The sequence below is a fragment of the Magallana gigas genome, chromosome 2 (assembly GCF_963853765.1).
Source record: "Magallana gigas chromosome 2, xbMagGiga1.1, whole genome shotgun sequence".
Lineage (NCBI taxonomy): Eukaryota > Metazoa > Mollusca > Bivalvia > Ostreida > Ostreidae > Magallana > Magallana gigas.
Window position 1 is genome coordinate 12,828,416 of NC_088854.1, and position 15,529 is coordinate 12,843,944.

The 15,529-nt window shown below is 32.0% G+C and overlaps 1 protein-coding gene across 1 annotated transcript; it reads right to left on the minus strand.

The window, feature by feature from the left end:
* Positions 1-3,852: 3,852 nt before the first annotated feature.
* On the minus strand, positions 3,853-14,059 carry LOC105328043 (uncharacterized). Its single transcript, XM_066075081.1, has 9 exons — positions 13,926-14,059; positions 13,425-13,736; positions 12,632-12,913; positions 11,831-12,181; positions 11,571-11,678; positions 6,549-6,597; positions 6,378-6,448; positions 6,193-6,259; positions 3,853-6,009 (listed from the first exon to the last, which is right to left on the minus strand). The coding sequence occupies exons 1-9, from the start codon at positions 13,975-13,977 to the stop codon at positions 5,892-5,894; spliced, it is 1,410 nt and encodes a 469-aa protein (XP_065931153.1). The 5' UTR covers positions 13,978-14,059; the 3' UTR covers positions 3,853-5,891.
* Between the last annotated feature and the right edge of the window lie 1,470 nt (positions 14,060-15,529).

Below are 15,529 nucleotides of genomic sequence, written 5' to 3' on the forward strand. Positions count from 1 at the left end.
TAAAATAGAAAATATAAGATATCTACTGAATATGTATGAATGCGCTGTTTCTCTTATTAGCAAAAACATAATATGAAAGATGAAAAAAATTAAGAACGGTAATTTAATTCAGAATACTGGGGTAAATGTAGGGGGAAAATACTATAACAGGTGAATTGGAATAAGAGGTTTTAGATAATATTCGATTTTTAACTGTTTTGTTCATCATATTTTTCTATAATGATAAGTGTTGTTTTAAACATTCCGTTTTCTTTTTAAAAAAATGATAACTTCATTTCATTTACAACTAAAACCTTTAACTTGTGTAATTGTAAATGAAAATAATAATAAAGATATAAAATCAAATCTTTAACTTGAATTCAAATAAAAATATATACAATTTTCTTATAAATGTTACATGCATGAATTTCTTTATAGGACTTGATTAAAAAAAAATTTCAAAAACTTAGATATTTTCATTGATTCTTTTGAAATATAGATGTACGAGAAAATGAACACTTATTTAAAATTTATTATTGAAGTTCTGATAAATATCGTATTATTCATTTACTCCAAATATTGTACTACAATAAAATAAAATCAAATGTTCCTAGATATCTTAAAGGAGCATAGTTACGATTTTGATCAAAATACTTTTTTTTCTTTTTTGATGTTTATAATGCAACAAAAACATGACATAAGCCTTATTTACAAAATAAAGATTTGTGAGTTCTTTCTCCTGTATATAACTCAACAACTGACATTCAAATGTTGGTTGATCATTAGAAAATTATTACGTAGAAAAATAAAATTTGACCAAAATCGTGACTAAAAATGCGTTTGAAATCAATTAATGAGTAACCTTGACAAATATAGATTTAATCAATATAGATTTAAATTTAATGCTTCCTTTTGTGTCAATCGCATGAATCACAATAACATTGGTTTTGTAACAAACCCTACATGTATCATGACCAAAATACATTTAGACTTCCCTTTTCCTAAAATTCACCTGGCACGATGTATTACAAACAAATAAGTTAAAGTTCTAGAAACGTTAACGGTGTGTTTTAAGATAAAATAAATTCCAAAAGTGAAAAAATATCAGATTTATACATTAAAGATATATGACAAATAAATGCATTTTTCACCGACACAGTCAGGAACAGATTATAAACATGACAGTTTTTTAAAAAGCAATGACATTTTTTTATTCCATTCACTTGCTGATTATTTCTTTTCAGAAAAAAGTAACATTAATCAATTTTGTTTATACTTCTCTTACAATTGAAATATTCTTTATATCCACAATCGTTATAAACTACACTTTGACCATTAAAGTAGTAAAAATATTTATAACTCGGCAGCTAGTAGTAATGTATAACATATACATGTATTTTAAAATGACTGTTAATTCTAATGACACATAAGACGTTTCTCAATTTCAGATAAACTTCATGAAAATTAAATCCTTATTTATTTGCATGGGAACATGTTTATGCCAAAAAAAATTAGCATACATTGCAAGGCTACTTTTAGATATAACATATTCTGCATTTTTCATTATTATAGCATTTACAAGGCAATTAAAGATATAGAAAGGTATCATAAAAAATGAAATAGCATAACTTAGTTACTTAATGGAAGTTGTCACTTTGTGAAGTTAGAAAAAATTGGGGGGGGGGGGGATAAAAGATAAATCCTGTCAGACCTCAACTATTAATTCATAGTAATAATCTCACAATTCCATTATACTGCGATACCGAAGGCACATGTATATCTTTAACTGTTCATTAACTACACGTACCTTATTAATGGATTATGATAAAAGACTTTAAATGATGTAACCATGGATACTTTTTGAAAGGCTATATCAGCTTTTTAGATCAACTGAGCTGAAAGCTCAAGTGAACTTTTCTGATCATAATTTGTCCGCTGTCTGTTGTCGTCGTTGTTGGCGTCGGCGTTGTCGTTGCAGTTGTTGTTAACTTTTCACATTTTCATCTTCTTCACCAGAACCACTGGGCCGATTTAATTCAACTAAACTTGGCACAAAGCATTACTAGGTGAAGGGAATTCAAGTTTCTTAAAATGAAGGGCCTCTTTAAAGACAGGTGATTTAGAATAATTAAAATTTGTTGGTATTTTCCAAAATCTTCTAAAAAATTATTAGACCAGAAAAGCTGTCACTTGTATGGAAGCAGGTAGTGTAGATTCAGGTTTGTTCAAATCATGGTCCTCAGGGGTAAGGTTTGTCCACAATGGGGGAGGGGTATATTTTTACATAGGAATATATAAAGACAATCTTTTAAAATATCCTTCTCAAAAACCATTAGTCTAGAAAAGCTTAAACTTGTGTTGAGGGATCTTCAAGTAATGTAGATTCAAGTTTATTCAAATCATGGTCCTTTGGGCTACAATGGGTGGATCAAGTTTTACATGGGAATGTAAAGAGAAAATCTTATCAAAAACCATTTGGCCAGAAAAGCTTCAACTTGCGTGGAAGCATTCTCAAGTAGTGTAGATTCAAGTTTGTTCAAGTCATGGTCCCCGTGGGTAGGATGGAGCCACAATTGGGGTATGAATTTTTACATTGGAATATATATATAGAAAATAATTTTAAAAATTCTTCTCAAAATCCATAAGTAAGAAAATCTGAGACTTGTGCAGAAGCATCCTCAGATAGTGTAGATTCAAGTTTGTTGCAAGGGGGGGGGGGTTCAAATTTTTACATACGAAGAAAAATCTATAAAAATTTTCTGAAAAAATATTAGGAGTAAAAATACGAGTAACTTGCGTGAAAGCACAGGTTGTGCAGTTGATCAAATCATGATTCTATACAGAAAAGTGGGACCACAAAGAGAAAGAGAGGGGGGGGGGGGGTAATATAGGAATAGAGAAAAATCTTCTTACAAATACTAAAACAACAAAAGGGCTTTGGTATATACCATAAAAATATGTGAATTGATTTGATTCTTCCAGCAAGATCTACTGTACTTAGTAGTCAAGATATTATGATTTTGATACTATAATGCTGATTTGATCAGAGATATTCTTGCTCACGTGAGCGAGGTTGCTCCTTGGCCTCTTGTTAGTTTACCCTGTTTGTTTAATTATCTCACTATTTAATTTAATAAGTGTGTAATCTCTTCGCTAAGACTCTTGTCGGTATAGTAGTTGCATAGAAATACACTGTAGTACTCAATAACAACAAAACCATTTGAGCATAAAACTGCAATAATTTTTTCCCTGTGATTTCCTTACTTGACTTACGACTTTCTTTTAGATTAAGATAATGTTTTACCCGTCACCTGTAATTATCAGATTAAATCAATGGTGACCTCTTATCTTCTTCCAGTCTGGCAAGCTCTAAATCCATCTTCATAGTTATCATAGCTCTGTGTACTTTCGGAACAATTTCGTCACCCGAAGAGTGATTTGCCCTTTTTCTCATTTGTTGCTGTTTTGTTTACTTCCGTCACAGTTATTAAAAATGTTGTTTAAAACTGATTTCAGTTGAAATCGTTAAAAAAAAACAACTGCAGATATTTTGCTTGTTTAAAAAAATTACACGAAAAAGACATATCTACTTCGTCAATGTTAGTTGTGTATTTTTTGACAAATGGAACCGACATAGGGGACTAGAGTGGAAAGGGGTGTAAATAAATCGGATTGGCATACCTTTTTCTTTTTCAAGTGCAAAGGGAAAACGGGGTGGGTTTTTTTTAATGTAGCCATTTTTTTCGTTTCGACATAATTTGTTTAAGTTCAACTCTCGTTTTTTTTTTATTAACAGATGCTAAGCTTACTTTTTTGAAAACTTCTCGTATTTATGTCAGTGCATCAATTAATCTAAATGAAATAAAAACCCAATTGAAGCCACAACTGATTTTATTTATGCTAATTGTATTATATCACCGAATCTGTTCCAGCCTATTCACATAAGACAACAATTGTTTTAACATTAATGGAATCTTAGTAGTATGGGAATTGTTTGGAACACTCTTAAAAGATTGTTCTTACCATTCAACATTACTAAATATATACAAGTACATATACTAGGTCACAAAAAAGCAATGTATACTGTTCAGGATTTATTTCCATCGTGACAGTGAGCTTTTAACAGCCAATTACGGTCAAAATTTCGTCCTTCTCCAGGCAAGTATCGCAATTTTTTTTTTCAAATCAAGTTGCACCTTTCCGTCATAACGTTTTCTTGCCAAAAAATGTTTTAAACAGTAAAAGAAAAAATTACTAAATTATGAATAGGAATAAAATGTACAATGGAAGGTATTAGAACAAATCAATTTAATTGACTTTTTAGCTTATCCACCTATAGTTACATTTATGCAAGAACAAGTGTTTCTTAATAATTCTAAACTTAGATGATTTTCCTCAATTTAAAAGCTTCATACCCTTAAAAAAACAGAGTTCAAATACATGCATAAGCATAAGTGTAAACAATGTTTACCACATGTGTGTAGGTTTATATCGAGGAAATTCCAACATGCACATGAAATGCCAATAACGAAACGTCCCCTAATAAGGTTTAAATGAAATGTCACAATCAAACGTTTTCTATTAAATGTCAGATAAAATGTTCTTACCATAAGATCAACTTCATTATTAAAGGTTTAGGGATAAAAATTAAAGATATGTGTATTCTTAAAACAAAATATACTATTGAAGAAATACTACATATCGTTATGCTCTTCTTACGAACTCATAGGAGTTGTCGTGTGGGGAGGTCAAAATCTTTGAAATATCTAGGATCTAGTGGTTAATCTATTTAATGAAAGGAGATGAATCAATCAAAACATTAACCTTATACTACATTATAAATGCAAAAATATTACGGTGGTTTCATAAATATTCGTTGAATACCAATTTTCGTAGATTTTTTTAATAAATTGATCCACGAAATTAAGTGTTTATTGAAGTGCAATATCTATTAACATTTTGTATTGATAGGGTCACTGGCCACGATTTTACGTATCCTTGAAACTGTGATTTTCACTTTTTCCACGAAAATTGATGCCTTTGAATATTAATGAAACCACAGTAAACAACACACCTACTCTAGAAGAAGTATATTAGTAAGTATTATTGGTATTTGTTTTGTTCATAGATAGTTACAAAAGAACTGGTCAAGTTATGTTGGTTTTAAATGATATACCTTTAATTCGCCCAGACAAAGTTGTGTTTAAAGAAAGATATTTAGACTTCAGATTTCGCCGAGTCTTAAATTCGCCCGCTGACAACGAGGGCGAGAGGGACGATAATAAAACGGGGGCGAATATTTCCCTGTATGCAGTATAATTTTCACTTATAATATTGAAACTATTTTTAAAAACAGCGCAACAAAGAACTCATTCGTCATTCCTGTAAAATATAAACTATTTATACCCCGTTTATACTTTTTAATAAGAGACAATAGCTTTTAATTTATCTAAATATCGACCCCTGTGTGTGTGTGTGTGTGTGTGTGTGTGTGTGTGTGTGTGTGTGTGTGTGTGTGTGTGTGTGTGTGTGTGTGTGTGTGTGTGTGTGAAAAAAAAATAAAACAAAATTGCACGCCTTTACCTTTCTAAAAAGTATATTATATTTTGAATTATTTTTAAGACTTAACGTGTCGTAACCAGATATAACATTACGTATTTAGTTTTGCTTTAATTTCTATTCAGGCCTATTTTGCACTTTGCATAGCACGTCTTTAAAACTAAGAATAAGAAAACTACCAGATTTCAACAATTACTAGACGAATATACCGTATCATGTGTGAAAAGTAGTGAGGTTTGCATAAAACAACTTGTACTAAGGTATTAAGAAAAAAACTGTCCAATATTTTATAAGATACATCGAATTAACTATATTGGTTGTCACATTTTCTTAACTTGCAAAAATAGCAAATGTCATTGATTCATTGCAACTGCGCAATTCTTTTGGTTTATCGTAGAATAAGGGTCATTGTTGTAGGTGGTGTCCTCCTCATGAAATTCCCCGAGAGAAAATCCTCCAAAGCTATATGTACTACAAAAAGTACATTGTAATAAATACACAATAAATAAATACTACAGCTGTAAGTTTGCAAATAAAATTTAACATCAAGGAATGTTAATGCAATTTCTTTTTAATTTGTAAATTGTTAAAAAAGTATGAACATAAATAGTCTATATTAGCGAAAATGACACTACTATTAGTACTTTGACAAACCTTGCAATTTGTTGTCTTTCTCTTTCTATCCGCTTTTGATTGTATTGATTATATGTGCAATCACCGTCTGCAAATATTAAACATCCAGTCAATATACTACATATATCTCATTCGTAAGTCAAAATAGTTTTAAAAGAAAATAGATTTGGACGCTCTATGAACGGTTCGCCACGCGTTAATTTTACCTTGATTTGGAGCTTCGTACGGACTGTAGATCCTATCGACTAATTGTAACGTTTTGTCTCCCTGTGCTTTACTTCAAAATATCATTGATTTTGAAAAATTGTTAATTATCAATTTTTTTTAAATTTTCTATATTCAAATTGTGTAAGAATATATATAATATCTATCATTACCTTGAGTCAGTTCTTTGCAATTTGCATGTGGAATTTCGTTTTCGTTTTTCTGTAAGATAATAAAGTTAAGGATGATATTCAATCAATATAGTTCTCACATCTATATCAGTTCAAAGAATTTCTTTCAACATTATCAGAAATATAAAGAAATAATCTATAAATTCATGTTAAGCATAGATTTTAAATTTTTTTAATGAATGAGTTTTTCAAATATCAAAACAATTTATAAAATAATACTGTAGTAATCGGAAAAAAAAACCCACAAAATATTTAATTTGTTTTATAGGTGTCACCATTAAAGATCAAGCATTTAAACCTTATCTAGCTAGTTAATGCTCCTCAAAATTAATATCTATGCCAAATTTAAAAAAAAAACGAAAAAAGATTTTAACTATATACATGTAGTTAACCATTTTAATTTCCTACTTAAAAATCGTTCAGAAGTGTAAAAGAAAAACATAATTCTTTATATCATATATGTCATGCAATCAATAAATCTCATAGTATTCTTGTACATTTACGTGTATAATATTTTTAAGCTGTCAAAGCAACAGTGGACCCGTTGAGTACATTGTACACCAATCAGTACTATTGGAATAATATTTTCTGGTGCTAGGTGTTTGTAAATTTAAATTTAAACAAGAGGCCCAGGGGCCACATCGCTAATCTGAGCAACAATTGTCTTAATTCTGATCAAATTACCATTACACTAACAAAACATCTTGACAACTAAGTACAATAGATCTTGCTAAAAAAATGAAGATCTGCCAATTTTTATCCACCTCTTTTGTTTGGTAAATACCAAGCCCCTTTCCTTGCTGTACCTGTAAGAAGATTTTTCTCTTTTCCTATATACCCCCCCCCCCCAATTTCGTGCCCCACTTTTCTTTAGGGAATCATGGTTTCATCAAACTTAAATCTGCATAACCTGTGCTTTCACACTAAGTACTGAGTTTTGGACCGAAAACTTTCCCAGAATATTTTTAAAGATTTTCTCTATATATGCCTATGTAAAAATTCAAACCGCCATTACGGCCCCGCCCTACCACTAGGGACTGTGATTTTGCAAACTTGAATATACACTACCCGAGGTTGCCTCTACACAAGTTTAAGCTTTTCTGGCCAAATAGTCTTTAAAGGAAGATTTTTAAAAAATTTCTCTATATATTCCTATGTAAAAATTCATCCCCCATTGTGGCAAATCCCTAACCCTGGACTATTATTTAAACAAACTTGAATCCATACGATCTGGGGATGCTTCCACTCAAATTTGGGCTTTCCTGGCCTAATATTTTTGAGAAGAAGATTTTTTAAGATTTTCTATATATATAAAAATGTATCCCCCATTGTGGCCCCGCCCTACCCCCAGAGACCATGATTTGAACAAACTTGAATCTACACTATCTGAGGATGGTTACACGCCAATTTGAGCTTTCTTGGCCAAAAAGTTTTTAAAGGAAATTTTTTAAAGATTTTCTCTATACATTTCTGTATAAACATTTATCCCCCAACTGTGGCCCCACCCTACCCCCGGGGACCATGATTTGAACAAACTTGAATCTACACTATCCGAGGATGCTTCCATTCAAATTTGAGCTTTCCTGGCCTAATAGTTTTTGAGAAGAAGATTTTAAAAGATTTTCTCTATATATTCCCATGTAAAACTTGAACCCCTTATTGTGGCCCCACCCAACCCCCCGGGACTATGATTTGAATAAACTTGAATCTAAACTCCCTAAGGATGCTTCCATTTAAATTTGAGCTTTTCTGGCCCGATAGTTATTGAGAAGCAGATTTTTAAAGATTTTCTCTATATATTCCTATGTAAAACATGATCCCCCTATTTTGGCCCCACCCTGACCCCGGCGATCATGATTTGGACAAACTTGAATTTACACTATCTGAGGATGCTTCCACTTTAATTTGAGCTTTTCTGGCCGAACGGTTTTTGAGAAGAAGATTTTTAAAGATTTTCCCTATATATTCCTACGTAAAATTTAATCCCCAAACTGTGGCCCCACTCTACCCCCAGGGACTATGATTTGAACAAACTTGAATCTACACTACCTGAGGATGTTTCCATTTTAATTTGAGCTTTCCTGGCCAAATAGTTTTTGAGAAGAAGATTTTTAAAGATTTTCTCTATATATTCGTATGTAAAAATCCATTCCCCAATTGTGGCCCCACCATACCCCCGGGGACAATGATTTGAACAAACTTAATCTACACTATCTAAAGATGCTACCATTTTAATTTGAGCTTTTGTGGTCTGATAGTTTTTGAGAAGCAGATTTTTAAAAAATGTCTCTATATATTCCTATGTAAAACTTGATCCCCCTCTTGTGGCCTCTCCCTAGCCCAGCGACCATGATTTGAACAAACTTGAATTTACACTACCTGAGGATGCCTCCACACAAGTTTAAGCTTTTTAGGCCGCATAGTTTTTGAGTTTTTTGAAAAATACCAACAAATTTTCAATAATTCTCAATTATCTCCCCTTTAAAGAGGGCGTGGCCCTTCATTTGAACAAACTTGAATGCCTTTCACCTAGGGGTGCTTTGTGATCAGAAAAGTTCACTTGAGCCTTTGGCTCAGGTGAACTAAAAAGTACTGTAACAATGAAGATGCATAAGCGTTCAAAAATAGTGCATTGGCATATCTTATTTGATTTAATTATTGCATAAAATTACGTCCTTTTGGAGTCTGGTGCTTAATGATCGTTGATTTTGTGAAGCGCAATAGCTTGCATAAGCGTTCATGAACAGTGTGATTGTGCATTTGTGTGTTCAAATTTTAAAAAAATATGTTCTTTGATTTAAAAATTGCGTTACATTTAAATTTTTCTCAAGGCTTAGTTTCACAAGTCAAGCTGTGGGGATTTTCTTGGACTTCTGCAAAAGAAGTACTTTCTAACTAGTCGAAATGCTCTTACTACTATCGAGTAGAAACCTAATTCCAGTTTTGTCCTCCTGCATGTTCTTATGGGTATTTTCTTTTATAATTATAAGATTCGCAATTTATTTACCATTGTACTTTTTACACTCGAAGAATACATCCTAACTATAAATCTTGTATAAATACATATACTCAAACCACTTCGGGTCTACTTTGTGTTTGCTCAGGGTCTGCTTTTGAAAAGTTTTTTATCTGCCCTGAATCTTCTATAGGTTTGCTCTGGATCAGCCTTCCAGGTCGGTTTTACGACAAACGTGAAGCAGACACGTCTTTTTTCTTACTGCCTGTATATTCCAAATACATATATGGAGACACTGTGTTATTTCTAGCAGCGATTTAATTATTTGCTTCTGAAATCGGGGTCTGCTTTTCATGTTCGCTCTTGGTCTGCTTGAAGTCGTTTCTGGGTCCGCCCTGGCAGACCATGAGCGGACAAACAGAGCAGACCCGGCCGGTGTTTGTGGGAGTCTGCTTTTTTGTAGGGTGGTTGTATTTGGTACCGTTATGTATATCCAATTCTACTACAGTTATTGCCGAGATTAAAGAGCTGCCGCGGACATTATTTTCCAATATACAACGAACGTCATCAATAAATTATCAGATCTTAAACACATACCAAACTCGAGTCGATCACGAGTTTATAACGTAAAAACTTGCTCTTTATAAAAAAAGAAACACACATTGGTAACACGGGTCTCCTATAGAGCGATGTGTATTCCATTTAATGTATATTTCAAAGAGCCAATCGTGGCTGTTCCAAGACCCTCCCCCCACACATTTTTAATTTCGCATTCCGATACAACCGTTCTTTGGGGACGGTTACGCGGAACAGCCGTCTCAACCAATCAGATGTATCTCGCTTGAAGATATGACTTACTTCCTCCCTCTATAGATAAACCGATCAGCTGATAGTCGGAGCTGTTAGTAAAATAGACATAAAGTTCTTGTTATCGTGAATGTTGCAGAATAACCTCCTCGGTCTCGAAATGTTGTTAATAAATATAAAAGCCGAAGCGAAGCCGAGGCTTTTATCTTTCTAAACAACATTTCAAGACCAAGGAGGTTATTCTCCAACATTCACGAAAACTCTTACTTTATTTTTTAAATATAACACATAGTTATTCATAATTATTTCAATATATAAATGTGGATTTTCTTTAAATGTTGGTTTATATGTAGTATGGATGTATCTATCAGGTATATTTTCTAACGAGCAACATTAATTATCCGTGTATGTGTGTCTTTGTTGTATTTCGACGTACAAAATCCAAATGAGAGCACAATTTATCTATATTCTGACGAGTTAGATTTAAAAATATATTTCATTTACTTCCTTGCCGGATTACCCTAATTTTATACAAAAATGTAAAGGACTTTTTTTTAAACATTTTTCCAGGAATGTGATTAAATAATCAACCTCTTACCCCCCCCCCCCCCCACCCCACACAAAAGAATACGTGGTTTAGGTGTGAATGTATGGTGATTTTTGAACTTAGAGATAGCAATGTAGTATTCATTTTAAGTTTGTAAAAAAAAAATAATCATCTTAATGATGACTTCGATCATGATGAAATGGTATTTTATTAATACTTTATTTTTAACCTTTTTTATATTTAAGCTGATGATTATGATAAGGTAACCGATTGCCTTTTTGTGGGTTTTTGTGCAAAGAAAGTGTATCTATCTGACGTGTTTGCTTTATAATTAATTGCAAACTTTGTCCCCCATACAGGTTCTTTTGCTAAGGATGATCAATTGCGAAAATAATTACAGTTAATCTTTATTCTTTATTAATGCGACGCTTCAAATATTACAGAATCACATTTTGTCTCTGCTAGAGGTAATTTTAAAGCACACTACCTATTTTGATGTTTTTGTTAACCTCAATCGCGGACCATCTTCATTCTACACACACGTTAACAGTACGGACCAAAAACTACACCACTGATAATACTTAGGAACTATGATAGACTCAGGACAGACTTTGAAGTAAAAAAATTGTCAAAAGTGATTTGCATGTATATCAAAAAATGTAAAATTGAAAATTTGAATATTAACAAATATTACTTCTTATACAGCAGATAACAACTCCAGATGTTATCACAACAAACAAAACAACTCCTCCACTTAAACCAAAGACAGCAGCTGTGTTCATGTTGATGAAACTTTCTATATCTGATATGAAAAGAAAAGCAAACGATTTTAATGAGTCTTTTGTATCATAAGAAGTATAGAATTCTTTTCATTATCTTATTTTAATCTGTCTAAAATTGCATAGTATATTTTTATAATTTTTTGTAAAAAGAAAAAAAAAGAAAATATTATACCAAACGTGTTCAATTTCAGTTTACTTTCCTCCAGCACAACTTTAAATCCATGTTCTCCAAAGTCGTTGTCAACGTAAACTGTGAATTCATTCAGCCATTTTTCGGTTACTTTTTCAATTTCAAATGCCATTTGATAACCATTGACATCTAGAACCTTTCCATGCATGTAATACGGAAAAGTAGCTGGAACAACCTTTGAGCAATTAATTTTCAACTTGGGTCCGTTTTTATATTCAATCATTATTCCAGACCTAGGTGCTTTAGGAAGACTTATTACGTTCATTACATAGGTTGAGCTATTTTCTGACTGTCCATCAATTGCTCTTTTAACTTCTGAGATAATTGGTGAACCTACAATGCAATGGTCTTTGTAAATCTTTTCAGTCATATTTGAAGAAAGATCTCTACCTATATGCCAAAATTCAAATTCTAATTTGAAAAAAAAAGAATTTGTAGTCTTACAATTATCTGTTGAAAATGAACTCCATTGATATAAATATATCTGCATGAATTACTAAAGCATTTCATTTTTATCTCTTTTAAAACAAAGGAATGCATTTTATTTTTGTAGGTTCAAACGGGTATGATAGTCGCAAGCATTACAAGAAGTATGATAATCGAGACATTTTCAAAACTTAGATTTATTAATCAAATAAATAAAATATAATAAAATTTATAAGTATTTTACAGATTTCACTTTATCTATCCAATAAGACTGCTTCTAACTTATAGATGTTACTCGAATGCAGGTTGTAAATAAAAATGCATTCAATTAATGAGAAAAAAAATCTTGTTTCTCACCGTAAAAATTAACATGTACAAATCCTTTCCTTTGCAAAAGCTTGGCAGCCTGGAACCCGCATCCTCGGTACTCCGCAGTGTAAAAGTACGTTCCCGAATCCTCAAATTTCACATTATCTAGTCTTACTGTTGGTGTGGCGAAGTTCCGAACCACAACGTTGTTTTTGCCTACCTTGTGGTTCCATTTTATAAAGTTGATGGTTCCATAGGCTCCTTCTTGAACAGGACAATTTATGGAAACGTTTGTTGACTCATTCGCTCTGACAGTTTGATTATAAAATTCTGAAAAGAATGAAAACAGCTTACTTGCCATTTTGCTCTGAAATATTTGTAATAACTGATTCTTGTTCAGGAGATCTTTTCTTTTAAACAAAAATTTGACAGAACGATTAGCTCCTCTTAGTTTGTTCCACTTAGACCAAATTAACAGAAACGGACATATATGAGGTATTCTACAGCATCGGAAGTAGTGCAAAAAACCAAATGATTACAGGTCAAGTTAGAATAAACATATCGATGTAATACAAAAATTGAAATACATAATTATTAATTAGAATTTAACATTTTCATAGTGAAATAATTAATTATAACACTAAACGAATAGCGCCTTCCAGAACTTTACAGAGAATATTGCATTTATTTATATGAGCTATGTACATGTGATTTTAAATTATTGAAAAAAAATAAAACAAAAGAAAGAAAAAATCTCAACGAATTTCATTAAGTTTTATAACGAAACGCATTCACCACTTGTAAATAACTATTGTTAGTATATAACAACAGTTAAACTTACCTGCTAAGGCTGAAATCGTCGTTTCACTAGAATTTCCAAAAAGAGTTGAAGTATTGTTGGAAACGTTGCATGAAAATGCTGGTAGGACTTTTACTGTATATTGCGATGTTGAGTTTATGCCATAATAAGAGTATTTTAGGATGTCTGTATCTGTCTGAGTAATTTTATCGTGTTCTGAATCAACAATCATAACACGATAGGATCTTGGCAAACATGATCCATTTCCAGCTGGTCGAGTGTAATTAATATGTAGCGTGCATCGATCAATCCAAATATTTACTGAAGTGGAAGAGTCCAAGTCCGAGTTGCACCCTTTTAGGTAGAAAATGTTGTCTTAGTTAAATTTCTGTTGTAGTGAAAATTAAAAACATTTTCCCCTAGTTTATGTATAAAAAAAACTTGATTGTTTCAAATTGATAACAATTGATCACATGAATTCTTAATGGATATTAAACGATAAAAGTGTGAGAAATCGAACTAAACAATGAAACAACTACTTACTGATAAGAGTAAATCTCAACAGAACAATGAACAGACATATCATAATGTACATTTCTAATTTTATGAGAATAAATGGTATACTATTATAAACGTTTTATATATAAATCATGAGGAAGTGATGAGAATAATTTCCGCAATTCCAAAGTACTTTTTATTACATCAAAAATACACCAGCGTAAGTACTATTGCGATAATCAAACATGGAGATGCATACTTTGTCGTTTTAACAACATTTCCACTCTCACAAAGTTGTTTTAATTTGGAGCTATGACACGCAATCACATCACAGAACTAAAATCATAAGTTTATCAAGTAACACTCAGGCACATAGCATCGTTTTTGAAAGTGTGTGGGGGGGGGGGGGGGGTCTGGCCAGACTCATCCAAAAAATCTTGACAAGCAAAAAAAAAAAAAAACATGGAAAACTAAATTTTTCCAGAATCTTCAAAATCCTAATCCGGGGGGGGGGGGGGGGGGGGGAGGGGGCGGGGGGCTGGGGGGCTGGCGTAGTATATAACTTCAATTTCACTCCTCATTTTTTTTACATACTCCCAAAAAAGTGTGGGGGGGGGGGCAACTCCATGGTAATTCAATTTTTTATATGTAAATTTTAAAAAAATTGTTGCTGCGAGAAAAAGTGCCCCCCCCCCCTCCCCACCCGATGCTACGTGCCTGACACTTGCATTATACACAACCCTGATTGAATAAATTTGTATACAGAGTCAAGTGTTACTGGAAGTGGGGGCGCGTGTACATTGTACGTGCTTCATATTTAGGATTTATATCATATTACCAAAACCATGAACTAGTAAAGTTTAGCAGGAGACCATGAAATCATTTCATTCATTTATAGTTTTGCATTGATTTGTCATTATAGATGTAACGTCGCTTTCTTGCGACACGTTAACATGCAAATGGTGTTAATTTAAGAAGTATCATTGTAAGCCATAAAATTAAAAATGAAAAGCTATGGATCCAAGAAACAGAAAAATATACACAAAAGAACAAAACAGAAATCACAAGAAGAGAAAATAGATCCCAAGATAACAAGACCATGTGTAAGTACATTTGCACAGAATAAAACGATGAACATAAATTTATTCATGTGCTCTTATTCTGAAAGTTTAAAAATTCACTTTTCGTGAGGTAAAAATGATTTTATGTATTGAAATTCTTTGACTAAATTATTATACTCAGATTTAACCATTTAACAAACTATTTTATATAATGCAGAGATATGAGGCGTGAGTAATAAATTTAGTACTTGTGAAGTATTCATTTATATATAAATGAGAATTGAAAGGTCAAATAAAAATATCTACTAATTAAGTACTGATCAACTACACATCCAAAAATAATAACTTTTTGGGGTTATTTTTGGTTAATTATTTCTGTTTGCAAAAAAACCCTAGAAATATTTGTAGCATTTCTTAAAATTGCATAAGAAATTGTTAGATTTTAAAAAGTTGAGGTTAAAAAATTTACAATGGAATTTGATGTCCATGATGATTATGAATGTAAAGTAAAACAGTTTTGTTTTGAGGGAATTTATATGCATTATTTGTAATTTAATAGAATATTATTAGAATGTGTATATATACTTA